The 21,104-nt window shown below is 33.4% G+C and overlaps 1 protein-coding gene across 1 annotated transcript in view; it reads right to left on the minus strand.

Moving 5' to 3' along the window:
• The window catches only part of LOC126818576 (hemicentin-1), a 41,832-nt gene extending 21,917 nt beyond the window's left edge, over nucleotides 1-19,915 (minus strand). The window contains exons 1-3 of the mRNA XM_050546038.2: nucleotides 19,701-19,915; nucleotides 16,105-16,422; nucleotides 286-471 (exon numbers count right to left, since the gene is read on the minus strand). Of these exons, the coding sequence (XP_050401995.1) occupies nucleotides 286-471; nucleotides 16,105-16,422; nucleotides 19,701-19,806 (610 nt within the window). The 5' untranslated portion in view covers nucleotides 19,807-19,915. The remainder of the gene's footprint in view (nucleotides 1-285; nucleotides 472-16,104; nucleotides 16,423-19,700) is intronic.
• Between the last annotated feature and the right edge of the window lie 1,189 nt (nucleotides 19,916-21,104).

Here is a 21,104-nt window from a genome sequence, read left to right on the forward strand (position 1 = left end):
TTAATATGTCCATTTACAAACTGACCTACAATGAATTTTTACTGAATCACTATAATATTTAAAATCACCAGCGAGGGACAGATTGGCGATGTTGTGATGTGCCATGGAATGGGATCAATATTGACATACATATAAATAGAGTTTTCACATTATCTAGCTTTAAAATTTGCGATAAAAAGCGCTTGACAGTAAATGGTTACCAAAAAGAGTTATCTTTTCATTGACTTCATCTCGGTTTTTGGCAATTTTCAGGTGATTCGGAAAAATCAAATCAAATATACTTACTGGCGTCTTTGATAGTAAGAGTATGGTTAGCGTCAGATAATTTCAAACGTGGTAATAAACCAGGTATAGCTTCCAGTGGTTGATCAAACTTATACCATATAACCTTGAGTTGCTCAACACTTGGTTCTGGATCACATCTTATAGAGGCATCTTCACCACTTGTAATATTTGTATCTTGGGTGTAAACTGAAATAATTAAAACACAGATATTGTTAGCATTATAGCCCGAGGAGTAGAATGACCCATAGTTAATGCTAATCATCTCTTAATATTTATTAATTTGATCTGTTTTGTCCATTTCTTTAGTGGCTGGGGCAACGGAGCAGAAATCAGAGCTATGTATAATGATTGACACCACAAGCGCGTCACGTAATGACGTGACCTACCCATTCAAGTCTCTGAAAAAAGCCTATTTTCCTTGACACTGGCCTGCAATTGTAACTGACATTTTTCGTCTGTCGCTGATACAAAATCGACGAACAGCCTAATTTCGATCAGAGAACATGTGGCGTTGCTGGTTAGTTGACTTAGCAAGGGTATATTTTTCTGTGTATATTGTTACGATTTAATACAATCGCCTAGAGATTTTAAATGACAATTTCTCCTCTAATACGACGCCCGCTTAGACAGTTATGCGAAGTACGAAGAATAGGTCTGGATCTATCGACTATTTTAATTAGTCGGCAAGAGAACCTGGTAGACCAGAGACAAAAGTCGAATATAATTGGTTGCTATCATAGCAATGGTCGATGAACCTTTAATGCTCGTTACCATTACTTTTGGGATATTGTACATGTGAGGTTCAATGATGACATTCCAAATATTGTAAGGTGCATATTTACTGGGCTTGTTGTTACTGATACAGGTGCTATGTATGCATAATTGAAACCGCGCAGCCATTTTAAATCAGAAGTTAGAAACATTACAAAACCAGTTATAAATATAAAGGTTCAAGCATAGATGAAAGGAGATTGTGGGCTCGAGAGACATTGTTATCCACGCCAAATCGAGGACCAGCTTCTTTAACAGATTCAATCTGGAGCGCGGAACCTAAACAGGTGATAATCAATGATAAGAAAGCCAATACAGAACACAACCAATTTGTTAGTTGGCATGTTTTAGTAATGAAGACCTTTTGTTATCATTAATTGCAATCTCACTATACAACTGATATGAATTAAGATTAGAAATGTGTACATGTATATGATCTCGTCTCCATAATAGTTATAACAATGCAAGGTAGGTATTGTTATTTTTGACCACTGTCCACTAACTGGGGACAATTAATGGCGTCAATTACTTTCCATGACAACGCCCGGAAACAACCGCCATAGAAAATAAGACTATACGCTTACAGTCACATGTATCTAATCTTCCCCCATTTGAAAAGAATCGATATCATTTAGTTAGATAAAATGTTGAAACAGTGGAGACGTAGCGATTACACCGATCTGTGTTCTGAGACCCACAGGTAATCCAAACAATCTATATTTGACATTATTGATTAACTTAATTAAAAAAACCGACCCTAGAACACGCACAGAAATCAGATCGAAATATTCCACAGAGAAAATCACAAGAAATTCTAGTCGACAGATTTTTTTTTTCTTTAGTTTTTGACCTTTCTATCAATTCCATTGTCTTTGATATATAATGCAACAGGTATAACGTCATGAAACATCTTGTAATTAAATAAATGTTTAACGTAATATGTTTTACAGTAACATGATTCATCGAATGCCTGCACTCAGAATTCTGCAAATCAAAGTTTCGGAAATTCAACCAGTTCAATTACAGATCAGATTCTCTCTTACCTCAGTTGCTTTTAAATAAAAATATTAGACAATGTTTTTCAAAATGTCAATAAAAAACAGAAACTGCTAACCTCTATAATATGCACAGTGTGTATATTTTATCGTAAAACTGTCAATATGTATTGTAAACGAATTATAACTTAAGTTCCTTATAAAACAAATTAACTTATTAAACCCTTATCTACTTAATTGATATTAACAAATGAGTCTTATATTAACCAACTTCTGGATACATCATGTGTTTGTTGTACGAGTCTTCCGTTGTAACAACTGATATTGTTCCTATGATAACTTGACCGACTGCTGGAAGCCGTGGCGGAACATACAGGGTTAACGTGACTGATCGTTTTGGTCAATCTGGTAATGTAGCCTGGGGTTAATGGTGGAGATGTATTCTGGTTGTGATTAACGAGCTGAGTTGAAAATAGATTACTGTGACCGGAGCTACAGCTAAATATTTACCTTACTACGGTCTCCAGTCGTCTGGAGAACCTAATTTCATCGGCATTGCGACATTGCTCTATTGACAATCAGTTTCTGGTGCCTTAGCGTTTTTCTTTTGAAAAACTTAACATCTACAACATTGAAATTTACATCAACGACCGTTTCAAGAAACGTTTTCTGCCGATAACACAAATTTAACACAATTTGAACTTTCAAAATTGGAAATGGGGACTTTGCTGGTGGCCTGTAGCTACCCAACATATTCCGAAACCCAAATTCAAACTACAATCAAATAGTAATGTATGGTTACCCTAAAACGCCTTTGAGGACTTGACGTTGCAATTACAACATATATGTTTTTTTTAATTTTGTATTTCATTCTGAATGATTTAATCGAAACGAAACCCATAAGGATTAAGTTACACCCCGTGTGTACTACCTAATCTGTAATTTTCAACTGTTCAGTCGTATTTCCCTCAACTGCTAAATTTTTTTTTACCCTGGCAAAAACAAGTGCATGATTTTGATTCCATCGTCAAAAGGGTTTCTGGTAGATTACATAATGCTGTATTTAAAGATGCATTATGTAAGAGCTAAATCTGCCTATTGTAGGTCTTATTTTGGCTTCAAATGACAAGCCTATAACCAACTTTATAGTCTCGATGGTCAAGTACTGTTGATACGATAATAAACAATCTATGACACAAAGTAATTTGAATGGAATTTTCAATACATTCATTTTTCATCATCTATTTTTGAACTATTAGATGGGATCTTTAAGTTCCAAATTTTTCTTTAGGTTATTTCACTAGAAATTGGAGTATACTTGGCGTGTAGTATATGATATCTATAGACGGTCATACATGTCTACTATCTACTATGCAATAAATAATGGAAGTTAGACTATCAATCTATGTTCATTTGTAGACCTAATCACCTACTACCAAGCAGTAAACAATCAACATCAAGAACCAATAACAAGATTTCTAATCAATTCTCTACATAAAGGTCTTCAAAATATGGCAAAATTACACCCAAAATAATTATTTTGAAGAAATTCAATCTGTGCAAGTTATATTAAGAAACAAACCATGGTATTTAATATTACTACTCTGCACAGATTTCGATACTATTCTTCAAATACTACTATCTGTACAGCCTTTATTTGGACCAGAAGGACGGATTTGTAGGCAATGGCGGGGACACTATACGTTACCTTACCCCGTAAAATTTATATTATGCATGTCGTGTTTCGTGCATTAACATATACCTGTTTTATATGTCAGTTAACCTGAGGTTGGATAATTTCTAATAATCTCTTCGCAAATTTCATTTTAGGGTTTTAAAATGAAACGGAATTACAAATTGTTTATATCTGTATTTGAAGATGTATGATAGTTACAGATAGACTCCAAATCTATGACATTTATCACGTATTATATCCACCCACAATTCTCATTATTTCCAAAGACATTCGAAATTGAATCTATATTTACTTTTCTGAGTGCACCAATAAAGGTAATGAGTCATGTTACTATGAAAATCGTTTCCGTGCGATGCGGACTTAATGTTATCAACCTCACCAGAATTTAACCATTAATAGCCCAGAACGCACACATAAATGAAACCAATTTTAATTTGTTGGCTTTTATATCTTTAACGATAAGGGCTAAAACAAATCTTAAAGGCAATAAGACTGCAGATGAGAAATCAAAAACACAGATTCACCGTCTAATTCGGATTTAATCAGTTTGATTTATGGTTCTCTTCATCAGTAAAATCAGAAAACAAAATACATCGACGGTGTCTTTAAAACATTGCGTACTCATCACCAAGAGATATCACAAGGTCATAAACCTTTCTCTTAATTTTCCAACAGTCGTTGCATAATCATAACAGTCGATAGAACGTTTTTTCTTTAATCGATGTTTCATTAGCATATTCGGCAGTTGGAGAAGATAAGAAGGTAACAAACATTGGTCTATGATTTCGCGTAACTGTTTTCAAATTCGACCTTATCTTGTACACTAATCATTATAAAACACAGCATCGATAAACATCTTAATATACATGTGGAAAACGGAGTTTTTTCTCGAAAGACAAATACGTTGAACGCATTTTGCTATACGAGACAATTTAATAAGATCTCTACATAACCCAATCAAAAACGTATCCTGATATTTGAATAATAGAGAAATGAAATTAAATGGGATTCAACGTCCTACTGCTCTGCTCCGACTGGGTAAATAAGGACGGGCATACGCCATACAGTGTGTTATGAGGTAATTTTGCCCGGGCAGCGGCACTATGACCTACTCTTATATCGAATTCCAACTGCCAGAGAATCTTTACGTGCACGCCAAAGTATACACGGGTCCTCAATTTTCGTCCCATCCAAACGACTAGACAGCTGTCCTTACCAGGCCGTCCATTCTGCACCATTGACAAGGGTAAACCACGCCAGGAAATCCCGATGAACTTTCTAGGCTAATGCAGGGATCGAACACGCGATCTCCAGGCTAGCGAACCAGCGTCCCACCCACTTAGCCATCGTGGCTCCACCGTGAATAATAAAACCCTGTTACAAATGATATATGTTTTCCCCAGCGTCTATTATTTAAATTATTTATATACATTTATCAGTGTTATAGCAGTATAATTGTATTGCAATAATGTGATAAAATATTGACAGACCGTGAAATATTACAGAATGATAATGTCAATACAATACAAAACACCTTCAATAGCTGTTAACAAAATACCGTTATGGCAAAAACAGCAGCCGAAACCACCGCTTTACATGCAGAAACCTGCAAAGTCCCTGCAGTCAGAGGAGAGACATTCTTGTAATATTAAAAGTTTTAGGTTGGGTTTAGAAATTTAAAGAGGTTATGATGCTGTAGGAGATTTCCCATAATCATCTACAGATAAGGATTTTTATTTCCTGAAATCCTTGAACTTATTTCGTCAAAAAATGTAAAAGGCTGTGCCAGTATTTGTCGAAATACATCAGGAAATAGTGAACAGAAAAGCAAATTATTAAAAATATCATTATGAAAAATTTCGTGTAAATATTCGATTTATAGAATGTATTATACACTAAAAAATAAAAGAACATTTATGTAGAATCCAAATGAACTTCAGGAGAATGATAGATCTAAAAGATTGCAGATAGTGAAAGCGGGATGATGAAAGACTACCAGAAAGTGAGGTATATTTGGGTCGAGGAGTACATTTTCTGATTGCAAAGAGTGACCACTCAGTACTAAATCTGCCTATTGATTGAGAAATAGTAAGGCAATAAGCCATGTCATACTAAACTACATAGAATCTTGATTGTTCCGTTTGTGATGACAGTCGAGCAATTAATTTGTTTCGTTTCAGTTACGAGTGACCTTACATCGACTGTGACATTACTAAATGATTTCTCGACGCCAACAAGACAAACAAAATTGACCAAAATTAAAGCTTCAAGAGCCGACAAGTTTGTCAATAAATCGGATCTTTTTCTTCCAATTCTATTGACTGCCGGAATGACGCATTTAGTTCCCAATCAACTGACTGGAAATGTGCTTTATAACAGTAATCTTTACAGGATATCAAATTGAAAAGTACAACTAACATCGTACACATCTATCATGTCGCAATTTCAATTACAGCTCACGAGCTGTTTTTTTCGCTATGCTCACATGTATACAAAATGTAAGAGTGTTTTCTTAATGGCTTTCATTTTCATGACCTATCGCTAAAAAGATTTATTTTACGAAAAGACTATAAAAATATTCTACAAATTTCACGCATCTTTGCTTCTTACGATAACGTTATCCATTCCAGGATTATCTTCACGTTTTGTATCATGAACATAAATTGGATTTGTCTTACGAGTAATGTCATAATGTTCTTCGTGAACGTCGACGTGTGAACCATAACTCAAGGCACAATGACATAGTGTTGATTTAACCAATTTTGTCAATAACATTGTTAGGTTTTAAGTTTTTTTCCTCACACGTTTCGCTAAACTCAATGTTGAGAAGCGTCAATAACTCATTGTATGGTTTTGTAATACAGTCTTAAACAATTGTTGCAAGAAAAGAAATGACCTTCTTTAATAAGTATGTTTCTTTAGTTGCAAAGATCATTCCCTTCCGGCCATTTTGGATTCAGATACACGATAAATTGAAACATCTTGTGACATTTTCGAAAGTCTTTCATCATTTTTTTTTGGTGCAAATAAGCTCGGTAAAATGGAAAATTCTGTTGGAAAACTTTTTGTTTGATTGAATCGATATTGTTTTGGTAGGTCGTTAGGTTTACAGTTACATATTGTTCCATTATTGTGACAACACCAGCCAAATGAATTATCCGATCATGTACGAAAGATAATATTCAGGAAATGAAGAAATATTTTACATGTCGTATGTCTGAATAAATGTCTGATGTATGTTATTCAATCCACCGTCGGCACCAGTCTGTACCACGTCTTCATTGAAGATTTACCAATGCAATCAACGAGTCACTGTTCGAAGATATAAGGTATTGGCTGCAACTTTATGCGCCTCTTTCTATTTAAGGCATGGATTGATGGAATGCTCACCCCTTTTCAAAATGTTGAAGTCCTTTGGGCAGCCCTGTGGCCGTGTGGTTAATTCAATCAAAACGTCGATTCAAGGTATAGAGCTTTTGAGCTGGAAAGAAATATGGTCTGGTCTTTTAGATGGGGTTTTAAAACTACAATTGGTTAACCATGAACATGAAAACTAGCTGATTTATTCAGGACAAAAACGGTTTTGCCTAAGTAAGGTGATATTCCATAAGACTTGTGAGATGAATGAGGACGTATTCAACCAAATCATGGAGTTTATTCATGGTAGACTGTATACAATCCTTGGTTGTATTATTAATACCTCGTCTCGTATATTTTCGTAAGTTCACACATAACTATAACACACTAAAAAGAAAAGACAAAACCGATAAACTAATATTATTAATAGACTGGAGACCAGTCTACATGTAGACATGTTTCGTTACAGAAATGTGATAGCGCCAATATAAAGAGCTATATTCACGCAATGCCTCCAAAAGATTCTATCAAAAATTTATCAACAGTAATCAATGAATTCAAATTGAGAACCAATCTTTTCAGAAGGCTTAAATGGTGAAATGAGTTGTCTGAACTTCTATTTGATAACTTGTAAATAATGACTGTTTTGCTCTGAGATTTATATGAGATAATGACAAATGATGTGACGAGGTACACCTACATGAAATATTAGTTTTATTAGTATATGAATATTTTACTGAATAATAAAAGGGGATTATTATAAATAATCAACTTTATATGCCCCCTCTATTTCGTGCAGCTTCCATTTGAAAGCGCGATCTTTTTTTCCGAATCCTTTAAGTTGTCTCAATTACCACTTGTCGTCTGATTTTCTCAAATTAGATCCAGATTACCTAAATAGGATAGACGAGCTAAGAATCATCTAAATATAGGCTATTATATCGTGTATTCACTGTAATGTAGTTGAAATTCGTTCAAGCTTGAAGCAAATGTCTCGTTTTATAGAAGTCTATAATGACTGTGCGTCTATGACGAAGTGTAAATGGTGTCCTAAAACTAGAAAACGGTACGTCATTAATCATCGCCTCTAGTTTGTCTTCTATATAAACCCACTGATGATTAAGTACAGAAACATCATTATAATACACTGGATACAGAAATATCATTATTAATATACCGGATATTATACATAAATAACAATATTAGTCTGCTTGCAGACAAGGCCAGGTTTCATTAACATGTCTATACAGACCTTAATTATCTTCTTAACGGTACATATTAACCTTAACTAGGTGACAAATTACTTCTTAGTTTCTCTTGTCCGCAGGTTTGTCTTGTCGTTTTGTTTGGCGTATAGTGTGGTTCTCCCGCACTTACTATTAAATACGATAAATAATGATCGGTGCTATAGTATGCTTTCTGTTGAATGTATAAATGAAGGGAGTAGAAAAGTTCATTAGAATTTAAATGTTTGGGTTTAAAACAATTTAAGGAAAAGCTTATTATGATAAAATGACCCTCGTGTTTAGTATGTTTGCTGGACAACCATTACTGTTTTTTCCTGAGCAACGTCTGGACAAGAATACTCTTTTAATAAAGACTAGCGATTCCTAGTCGAAACGTTGATGGGTAATAAACAGTAGTTGGGGTTTCATAGAATTATATACTGTGTGTATTTCTAGTTCAATTACTACATGCCAATGAAGCAATATGATTATAGCAATACTAGCTATTCCCAACAGCAACATCGCTCAGTAATAAACAGTAATTGTCAATCTGATTAAAACGCAGATCCTATTTCGTTTCGTTTTTTATAGTTCAAAATTTCATTAGGGTTTCACACTGCGTAGCTTGTGTGAAACACTATTGTTTTTGTTAAAATTATTATTAGGGTTTCACACTGCGTAGCTTGTGTGAAACACTATTGTTTTTGTTAAAATTATTATTCTTATTATTATTATTCTTCTTTTGTTTTGAGTAGATCTCAGCAACTGATTGTCGGATCGTTACGATTTCTTCGGTTTTATCGGAAAAGTGGGTGTGACTTAGAGGATAAAGCTATTTTGAACGTTCTGCGACAATGCGAAATGTCCAAAATCACCGAAGCTATTGTTTTTAGAAATATTGCAGTAATTTTAACAATAATCATTGGATTTTAACTTTCGATGCATTTTGGCATAGCCGGAGACGGGGCACATAGCTACGCTACTTTTGATTTTTGATTTTCGGCAAATCTTCGCAGATATTAGGCGCTAAATTTAGAAAATTTAAATTTTTACAAAAAACTTTTTTATTTATGAATATTTTTTAGTCGTGTGTTACACAAATATAACGAGTCCTCTGACTTGGGCAAAAATGTGAACATTTTTTGTCTCGGTAATTTTCCTTGGCCCCCATTGGCTAATTCAGTTTTTCAGTCCTAGATTAATTATTTATTGTTCGATTTGTATAAAACAAAGTTCATATGCTCCGTTGTCTCAATTGTCATTTTTTTTGTTACCAATAGTGTTATCTGTCGGCACCGGAAGTGGCGTAAATTGACAAAAAACTACAATTTTGACAGTTAGGTACCATTTTTCGAAAGCAAATATTATTTTTTTCAAATCTGGTATAACTGAAATTGTGCGCCCTTTAAAGGCGCACAAAATGTTGGGACCAGTTTTTTTAATTTCGATTCCGTTTCGGGCTATTTCGATTAAAAGGTGAAAAAAGGTGTAAATTTAAGCTATTTACAACCCATCCAGCGTTTTCATATTTTAAAATATTACTTCGTAACTTTCATAAACTCGTAGCAATAATCTATACGGAGAGAATGTATGTGAAAATTAATTTGTAATATGCGCAGTTGCCGAGAAATGGGCAATTTTGCATGAGTCACTTTTTACGCTAGTTTGCCTGTAAAAGAGTCAATTATTATTCGATTTTCATAAAAGTGACACCATTTGATGTGTAATGTCAATTTTAACTAGGTCAAACCAATTTAACATTTTCAATATCACCGGAAATGACGTAATTTGGGCAAAAATTGTATTTATAGCCTTCGAAACCAGTAATTTATTCAAATGAGTCATATTTGTTATTTGTTTAAAATTTTGATATTTGATTCAAATCAACTAATACAATGAACCCTTACGATCATATAGATATCACAAAATGGTTTCTAACTTGTTCAGTTGCGGAGAAATAGGCAATTTTCAACAGGTCACTTTTTAAGGTTTTTTGTCAATAAAAGTGTCAATTATTATTCGATTTTCATGAAATTTTCACTGTGTGATACATAATGCCATTTACGATTTCATACAAGTAATTTAAGATTTTCATTATCACCGTAAGTAACGTCATTTTGGCAAAAACTGTATTTTTAGCCTTCAAAACAGATATTTTATTCAAATGAATCAGATTTGTAATGTTTTTAAAATTATGATATTTGATTCCAATCAACAAATAGAATGAACTCATTCGATCATACAGATACCTCAAAATGGTTTCTAACTTGTACGGTTGCAGAGAAATAGGCGATTTTCTACAAGTCATTTTTCAAGGTTTTTGGTCTATAAAGGTGGCAATTATTATAGGATTTACATAAAATTTTCACCATGTGATGATGCTATTTCTGATTTCATAAACCAATTTAACATTTTCATTATCACCGGAGGTAATGTAATTTTGACAGGATCACTGACATGTAGCAAATGAATTGATTGCTGGATTTGGTTGTTTCTGCGTCCATTTTATTTCATGTGTGCAATGCTTATGTGGAAACCTGTTTAACGGTTTCATTGGTACCGGAAGTGACATAAGTTCAAGGGTAACGTGGCACCGGTGAAACCCGTCATTACTGCTTCGCAGTTCTAGTTCTTATTATTATTATTCTTCTTTTGTTTTGAGTAGATCTCAGCAACTGATTGTCGGATCGTTACGATTTCTTCGGTTTTATCGGAAAAGTGGGTGTGACTTAGAGGATAAAGCTATTTTGAACGTTCTGCGACAATGCGAAATGTCCGAAATCACCAAAGCTATTGTTTTTAGAAATATTGCAGTAATTTTAACAATAATCATTGGATTTTAACTTTCGATGCATTTTGGCATAGCCGGAGACGGGGCACATAGCTACGCTACTTTTGATTTTTGATTTTCGGCAAATCTTCGCAGATATTAGGCGCTAAATTTAGAAAATTTAAATTTTTACAAAAAACTTTTTTATTTATGAATATTTTTTAATCGTGTTTTACACAAATATAACGAGTCCTCTGACTTGGGCAAAAATGTGAAAATTTTTTGTCTCGGTAATTTTCCTTGGCCCCCATTGGCTAATTCAGTTTTTCAGTCCTAGATTAATTATTTATTGTTCGATTTGTATAAAACAAAGTTCATATGCCCCGTTGTCTCAATTGTCATTTTTTTTGTTACCAATAGTGTTATCTGTCGGCACCGGAAGTGGCGTAAATTGACAAAAAACTACAATTTTGACAGTTAGGTACCATTTTTCGAAAGCAAATATTATTTTTTTCAAATCTGGTATAACTGAAATTGTGCGCCCTTTAAAGGCGCACAAAATGTTGGGACCATTTTTTTTAATTTCGATTCCGTTTTCGGGCTATTTCGATTAAAAGGTGAAAAAAGGTGTAAAATTAAGCTATTTACAACCCATCCAGCGTTTTCATATTTTAAAATATTACTTCGTAACTTTCATAAACTCGTAGCAATAATCTATACGGAGAGAATGTATGTGAAAATTAATTTGTAATATGCGCAGTTGCCGAGAAATGGGCAATTTTGCATGAGTCACTTTTTACGCTAGTTTGCCTGTAAAAGAGTCAATTATTATTCGATTTTCATAAAAGTGACACCATTTGATGTGTAATGTCAATTTTAACTAGGTCAAACCAATTTAACATTTTCAATATCACCGGAAATGACGTAATTTGGGCAAAAATTGTATTTATAGCCTTCGAAACCAGTAATTTATTCAAATGAGTCATATTTGTTATTTGTTTAAAATTTTGATATTTGATTCAAATCAACTAATACAATGAACCCTTACGATCATATAGATATCACAAAATGGTTTCTAACTTGTTCAGTTGCGGAGAAATAGGCAATTTTCAACAGGTCACTTTTTAAGGTTTTTTTGTCAATAAAAGTGTCAATTATTATTCGATTTTCATGAAATTTTCACTGTGTGATACATAATGCCATTTACGATATCATACAAGTAATTTAAGATTTTCATTATCACCGGAAGTAACGTCATTTTGGCAAAAACTGTATTTTTAGCCTTCAAAACAGATATTTTATTCAAATGAATCAGATTTGTAATGTTTTTAAAATTATGATATTTGATTCCAATCAACAAATAGAATGAACTCATTCGATCATACAGATACCTCAAAATGGTTTCTAACTTGTACGGTTGCAGAGAAATAGGCGATTTTCTACAAGTCATTTTTCAAGGTTTTTGGTCTATAAAGGTGGCAATTATTATAGGATTTACATAAAATTTTCACCATGTGATGATGCTATTTCTGATTTCATAAACCAATTTAACATTTTCATTATCACCGGAAGTAATGTAATTTTGACAGGATCACTGACATGTAGCAAATGAATTGATTGCTGGATTTGGTTGTTTCTGCGTCCATTTTATTTTATGTGTGCAATGCTTATGTGGAAACCTGTTTAACGGTTTCATTGGTACCGGAAGTGACATAAGTTCTAGGGTAACGTGGCACCGGTGAAACCCGTCATTACTGCTTCGCAGTTCTAGTTTTACTTGTCTTTACTATACTAGGATCTGAAAGAGTTGTTATATTACCGGCGTTCTGATTGAAGTGACGGATTAGTTAAGGAAACGGTGTATTACGGCGAGTTCTTGTCATACGGTGCACGGAACTGTGGGTTAACCACTAGAAACGTCAACGCTGATTAATTAATCAATGCCTGACGTCATAGGTTCGAAAGCCGCCCGTATGACACCTGACGCCCACCTTCCAGCACAACTGATCAGAACTTCGTGTAGTGTAGGTCATCGAAAGTATAATGACACGAAACGAAATATAAATCTGTACTTTAATCAGATTGCAGTAACTGTATTCCACCGCAGTGTGTACTGTGATTTTCTTATTCAGTAATGCTAGATGTCGTTTAAACAGTTTAATAATAGCAAAGTGTACGTTCCGAATCCCAAAACAAAACAAATACATCTAAAGTAAAGATATGATCCTGACAATAAAACGTTTAAGTTAGTAGTTTTGATGTCTTTAGTACTAATGGCTTATCATATTTAAACGTTAATATTTGACAGAAAATGTCAGCCCTGAATGGTGTAAATTTCTCTTAACAGATCGTTTCCGGCCCTTGGTCCGACCCAGTTGCCAATAACAGCATGGCAGTGATTGACGGTAATAGATTAAACGTAAAAAAAATTCTAAAAGGTCGATGGTGTGCACACCATTAGCGAAGTACGCATATTTTCAGACCCAGTTATACAGGTTAACAGCCATACTCATTTCATATAAATATACTGAGCAACATAAACGTATGAGACATGTAATGGCATGATATTTTTTGGAGTTATGTACAGTCGCACACCAGTGATCATCTGTAAATATACGAAACCAGTCGACTTCTACCTCGCTGTCTATTTTTAGCACAAGACATACGAAATCGGAATAATCATTATTCAAAATCAGAATAATCATTATTCAAAATCAGAATAATCATTATTCAAAATCAGACTAATCATTATTCAAAATCAGAATAATCATTATTCAAAATCAGAATAATCAGTATTCAAAATCAGAATAATCATTATTCAAAATCAGAATAATCATTATTCAAAATCAGAATAAAAATTATTCAAAATCAGAATAATCATTATTCAAAATCAGAATAATCATTATTCAAAATCAGAATAATCATTATTCAAAATCAGAATAATCATTATTCAAAATCAGAATAATCATTATTCAAAAACATTGTTTTAAAGCTGAGGAATCTTTATTCAAAGTAAATTCAAATTCAAAATATTTCATAAAGCTCTTCAATCAAAATATGAATAATTTTTATTCAAAATATGCATAATTTTTTATTCAAAATTTGTATAATTCTTTTTTCAAAATATGAATAATTTTTATTCAAAATATGAATAATTTTTATTCAAAATATGACTAATTTTTATTCAAAATATGAATAATTTTTATTCAAAATATGAATAATTTTTATTCAAAATTGAATAATCTTTATTCAAAATATGAATAACTTTTATTCAAAATATGAATAATCTTTACTCAAAATATGACTCTTTTAAAATTCTAACAATGAATAATTTTGTATTCAAAAAAATGTGAATCACATTTATTCAAAATATGAATCACCTTTATTTAAAATATGAATCACCTTTATTTAAAATATGAATAATCTTTACTCAAAATATGAATAATCTTTACTCAAAATATAAATATTACTATTCAATTTTTAGCATGTAATTATACTCAAATTATGAATAATCTGTATTCAAAATATGAATAATCTTTACTCAAAATATGAATAATCTTTATTCAAATTATGAATAATCTTTATTCAAAATATGAATAATCTTTACTTAAAATATGAATAGTCTTTATTCAAAATATGAATAATCTTTATCTAAAATATGAATAATCTTTATTCAAAATGTGAATAATCTTTATTCAAAATGTGAATAATCTTTATTCAAAATGTGAATAATCTTTATTCAAAATATGACTCTTTTAAAATTCTAACAATGAATAATTTTGTATTCAAAAATGTGAATCACATTTATTCAAAATATGAATCACCTTTATTTAAAATATGAATCACCTTTATTTAAAATATGAATAATCTTTACTCAAAATATGAATAATCTTTACTCAAAATATAAATATTACTATTCAATTTTTAGCATGTATATTATTCGATTTAAATATATCGATATTTATAGCAAATATTTAATATAACTCTTTGGTGGAAAAGCATATTCAAAAACAACACGTGCGTCTCTGTGCAATGTTCTTTTGTTCTTGTTAGGGGGGTCGGATGGCCGAATGGTTAGCACGTGCGCGCTGTATCATGAGGCCTGTCATTGAGTCAACTGGTGTGGTTTCGAATCCCCGGTTGTACGTGACAAGAAGTAGGGTCGCTTCTCCAACCTCGTTGGTCTTCTCCGGTTTCCTCCCACTGCTAAAGACCCCTACGCGCAAGCGAATTATTGAAATACAATTAAACCATATGTTAGTCCCGAAATAACCTGGTTTGTGTCGAGTGGACGTTAAACCCCAGTTCTCTCTCTCTCTCTCTCTCTCTCTCTCTCTCACTCTCTCTTATTCTTGTTAGAAAAGATCAGTTGATAGAATAAACTTCAATTCCTTTTTTGTGGGTTTCTTTTTTTAAATTTTCTAAAAGTTCATATAGTGCGTGGTAAGATACCTGATAGTGTTTAAATATATGATCGACCAGTTCATGATGCTTTAATGATATCGCTTGATAATCATTTTAGACAAACACTGGTTCATGTTAAAACGCGGATAAATAATAATCGTTAATTAATACACTAAATATAAAACGTTAAACATACATTATGCAAGAGCTAAATCTGTCTATTGCAATTCTTTCTTTAGGCCTGAAATGTTTTCTAAATTATTAATTAGACATTAATTAACTGATCCAGACCATAATCAACTCTCGCTGGCATCGGATTTCTCCGATATTAAATAGATTAGAACGGTGCAGCCATATTTTGATTTAATCTAAAAATGGAGGACCGAGACTTAGCCTCGAACAACCAGTACGGCGATTGAAATTCTTGCACACGACTTGTCAAACCTTCAAAGGCTAATATCTTCGCTCGCAATCGAGTAATTTGAATTCAATTTTCAAATTATTCAATTTACATTATCTATTTTCGAGCTATTATAGCAAGAATGGCTAGCGCTTTATCTAAATCTTACATAATGTATCTTTAATGATCCATTGTCTTACCTGTAAAAACTTTAATTATCTTAATATCATCTTTCACACCAGCTTGACATGTATAACGACCTTCATCCTCCATATAGGTGGCTTCCTTGGTTACGGTATGAACTAAAATCTTTTTTTCATCTTTCACAGACTCAGTAGTGGTTACTGTATACCCTTGTTGCTGGATAGGAAATCCGTTTTTGGTTATATCATGTACCTGAGGAGAACCATCATCTACTGTCATGGTTATTTCACACGCTATTTTAAATGGTTCATTTTCCAGCATCCACACAGGACTACCAGAAGGCATGATTTCTATTTTCTCTACATGTATGTCACCTGGAATAAGTAGAGTTAACGAAAGGTGTTAAATAATAAAGTGCATTTGTTCAATAAATTTACCCCCATCAATAAACTTCAGAATTGGTTTGTTTTCCTTTCATTAATGATAAAACAAGTCTATTTGAAAAGAGACAAAAATGTAAACCCACGAGCTGGGTGAATCGGTCAATAAAGTTGACTATCATTTCTAGCTGTTTTTTCTCATTGATAATCCGATATTCTCCATAAATATTCATTAAAATGATAGATAGCCATATACAGAACGTCTTGGCCTTATGATGGATGGTGTATCTCAGAAGTATTACACGTTCAGCTACTTTCTTATTCCATTTTCAATATCATTATTACAACGTTTTGAGAATTTAAATAATAAATGACACCTGATTCTTTGAGAAAACAGCAATAAATCACAAACAACTATTTCAGTATTAGTCGTTAACAACATAAAGGCTAATTATAAACATGTTTCGATTCATTATAGCATTAATAAAACCACATCAAAGAAGATATTATTATAGTGTTTGACAATAAATAAGAATGAATAGGTATGGCTGTCTAAACAATGCAGTCCCCCACCCCCACCCCACCCAACCCCGATTGGGTGAACCGTCCATTTTTTCAGGCAATGTATAACCGTTTATCGGGAACAAACATCAGAGAATGAGACCATATATCATAGGAATATAATTGTAAAATGAAATCGATCGCGATTTACGCTTTGAAAACTATAGTACTTATGTGGAGCTTTTGGAAAAAAATATCGTTTTAGTTCACGATTAATTCATTCTTAAAATTCGAATGACAAAGACAAATTTCGGGCAAATAGCTGTTAAGGAATTTCAATACTGAAAACTTTTTTTTAATCTGGATAGATATACATAGCGAGTTAAAACACGAGCATTATTTCCTAAGACACGTTGCTGATTTTGATGCTGTTGGTTATCACAAAACACTTCATCTGAGAATGAAGAAAGCAGGAAAATTGTGTTGCATGAATTCATATTGTTATCTCAGGGGATTTTGGTACTTAACCTGGCATTGTGTGTATCAGATGAATTTCGCTACTTGAGTGCAATGACGAGTTACGTGCTTTGACTGAGAAAATTAACTTGGACTAAATTGATACCCCCTGTTAATCACTTCATTGGCGTTATTGGATTACCACTTCTTGCAAAAAGTAATCATTTACATTACCCTCTTTGACTCACTAATGTTGGCAGTCTGTGTTTGAGTTGCTGGCCATGAACATTTCTCTTTATAAAATACGCAGTAAACGTTAAGTATTGTATTGATTGTTTTAATTGATCTTTATGTTCTCACCGGTATTTACACTTCATTTATCTATAGTCACTACCTGTTGTTTCACACATAAAATATAAAGTAGTTTTTAAATGTAGGCCAATATATAAGGCTGGAAGGTTCTATTGATAACTGAAAGCTATTAACAAACAGAAAATATAAAATTTGTATCCCAAGTTTTTTTATTAATCGAGAATGTTCTTGGTTTAACAATGTAAAGTTCATTAGTGTGGAATTAAGCACCAAACTTTGAAATAGTCAATGTATAGGAGCTGGGAAATAGAGAGAGCCATATGGACGTACCATCTACAACGAAATGAAGGTCACGAAATAAAATACTAATATTTATTAGTTATAATGACACTTCTTAGTATGTAATATCTACGATTTCTCTATGTGGTGAATATTGTATTCCCCCGGCAGACATGTTTCAAGGAAAAGATACACCAACATATAATGATTTCTGAAGGAGAAGTCACTCGATGCATCTATCTAGCTCGTTACGAAAATAATTCTGAAAATATCTTGTACCTCACAGAACTCAATTTTCTGTCAGCAAATCCACCATTGATTAAATTACATGAACACTAATGAGTAAACTGTGTTGCTGATCAACAATTTATGTTCTTCCGGCTGCTTGAGACTGGATATTCAAATCAGGTGAAAACCAAATTATATTGCCTTGCTAAACTATAAACAAGTTAAATAAGTGTTTTGTCCCTTGGCCCTTTCTCTTGCTTTAAGTAAATGATCGATAATATACATGAACGGCGCAGATTATGGTATTTCTAAGAAAGAAGCCAAACACTGCACCACATCCCACCTCCAGCCCCCTTCCCGTCTCTGCAAAGAAAACCACACCTCATGTTCGAAACTTGGTTTTTAATGTATGGCCAATGAACATATGCTATACCAAGACAAAATCCCCTTTTTGTGAACTTTTCAAGCTATCTTATTTTCCCGACGAAAAGTAGGAGTGACAGACCAAATGCACCCTACTCCGTGTTTCGTTTTCATCCTTAGTAGAATCCAGTGGCCATCACGTTGATATGCTTGTCAATAAAGTTGCTATTTTCAGAATATTTGAATTGTACTTTCATCTATCAAAATACTAAACAATAAAGGGGCAGATAGCATCGATACGTCGTTAGGAAATCGGGAAAACGTTCTTTGTTCAAACGCATCACAGTTGATAATTCAATGCTGTGCGCTTTTTTTTTCTCGAGCTTTGTTATCAGAATTACAATCATTTACAACTGAAAATTACCAGCTGTTAAGCTACATACTGAAGAGGTTTCTATAGTTTTCAGATCATCAAAGGCAAGTAATTAAATCACAAAAAGAAGTCATCATTTCTATGTGATTATAATACACGATGGGATCATACATCTCAGAAAGGCATCATGGAGTAGTGAAATGGAATTTGGGAGATATTATCAAGAGCACGATTGTCCACTGGTATCGTATCTGTGCTGTTCATCTTGTTTCTGTAGCTGGTTGCGTGCCAGCGGTTCATCTCACTTTTACTCTGGTTTAAAACTTCATCACTTTTAATCCATCTTAAGAAGAGACATGGAACAGAGATTATGCCACAACCTTTCATGTTTTCAATAGGAAATAACTTCAATTAATCTCATTTTAACACAAATCGATTTTGTTCCCGTTCTATCGATCTAGGGGTCGCAAGGGGTCACATTTGGTAATTCAAGTTACCAGTACTTCAAAGCCTTCCTCTATTTATGAGAAAGGCGAGAAAATTCCCCACTGTTGCTTCACTGAATTCAATAAAACATCCAATCTTAAAACTATCAACAGACTGACCGACTCCGTATATAAAATATTGGCCTATTATGAGATAGTGGAAGCTTTCAAAGTTTGAAAAGAGGAACTATGTTCAAAGAATACGTTAATACTTGCCTGCGTGCATGGCAGTTGCAGCAAATTCTAAAGATAATCAGAATAAGAACAACACTTACCTGTTAAATAAGGCAGAAAGGTAGCCAGGAGGAAGAAAGTTAACGTATTTTCCATCCTGATTAAAAGTTGGTGTATTAACCTTAGCGGTACAAATCGGATTGACATGAAGAATTTACTTGGCCAGTCTATGTCGTCGGCCGACTGTAAATGCTATTCAGCGCGATCAATATTCGTCTATATCCGTACCGCGCGCCTCTCAAACGCCGGTGAACAATAGCTGCTAATCGCTGCTCTCCTCGAGTGCTACTTGATGCTTAAGATCATGTCATCGCAAAATGTCTTTTGCGTCCTAGCTGTTGGTGATATCATGATGACTGGCTCAAAACTTTAAAAAAAAATACTCTCAATTTGGTTCTGGTTCATTAATACACTAAAAATAACCGTTTGATCAACTAGCGTAAATTTTTCGAGCGTTAAATTACAAGCTTTCCATACTATATTTGGTAACACGAATGGATAAGCTATATTCGACGATTAGGGGTCAAATTTGAATATATACTACAAATTTTAAAATGGTCTTGGTGGCAAGTTTTTTAAACGTATAACCGTAATGTTTGGGCGATATGGAAGCTATAAGGTAAAATATATGCCTGAGCTGTTTATGGAGATAACCTGAAATTATAATCAGCATACCTTTCCTCATGCACGGTGTCTGATGGTTCCTGTAATTAGGCTTGACATTGATGGTACCCCATTAAAATTATTAAGAATTCATATGTTCTTCTTTATGATTGAACTGCAATTATGCTAATTGGTCAGAATTGGAGAAGACAATGCAAATTATTGTGTAATTTGATTGGAGGTAATGTAAGTTAATAATTTGTTAAAACCCCAAACAACAGTGGCCTAGTGGTTTGAATGCTGTGGAATATTGGTAGATCCATTTGCATTCTCCGGAGTTAGCCGATCTGGCTAGGGCGAGCTGAGCGGGTTAAGACACTGAAAGACATTTTATGATTTAGTTCATTAGACTTTTGTGTTTTGTTTGTGATTCTGTGCTTTATATAAAACCTTTTTTTGAAGAACAGTGTGTTCCCAGGTAAAATTGTAGTTGCCATATTCTGTCCGTGGAGAAGTCTATTTCTAAATCTCAGTCGAAACACAACGTGAAACAAAGAATTAGCGACCGTGACGAAGGATATAGCTACCTATTCTTTTTGGTGCCGCTTTGCAGAAAGTGTAAAACACGACAGCGTTATACAAGGGGCCAGTGGACTTTTACAAGCTCTCTAATTTCGATTTTGCGGAATTAATAGTAAATTCGAGTCAAATAAAACATGTATTCCTTAAATCAATCAGTTATATACAAATAAGTCACTGTCAGCAGATTCTAATGATAATTAACGCAGTGACAAGAGAGAATCCAAGAAGTCGGATACACTATCCTCTCCGCACTATAAATA

The sequence above is a fragment of the Patella vulgata genome, chromosome 4 (assembly GCF_932274485.2).
Source record: "Patella vulgata chromosome 4, xgPatVulg1.2, whole genome shotgun sequence".
In the NCBI taxonomy this organism is placed as follows: Eukaryota; Metazoa; Mollusca; class Gastropoda; family Patellidae; genus Patella; species Patella vulgata.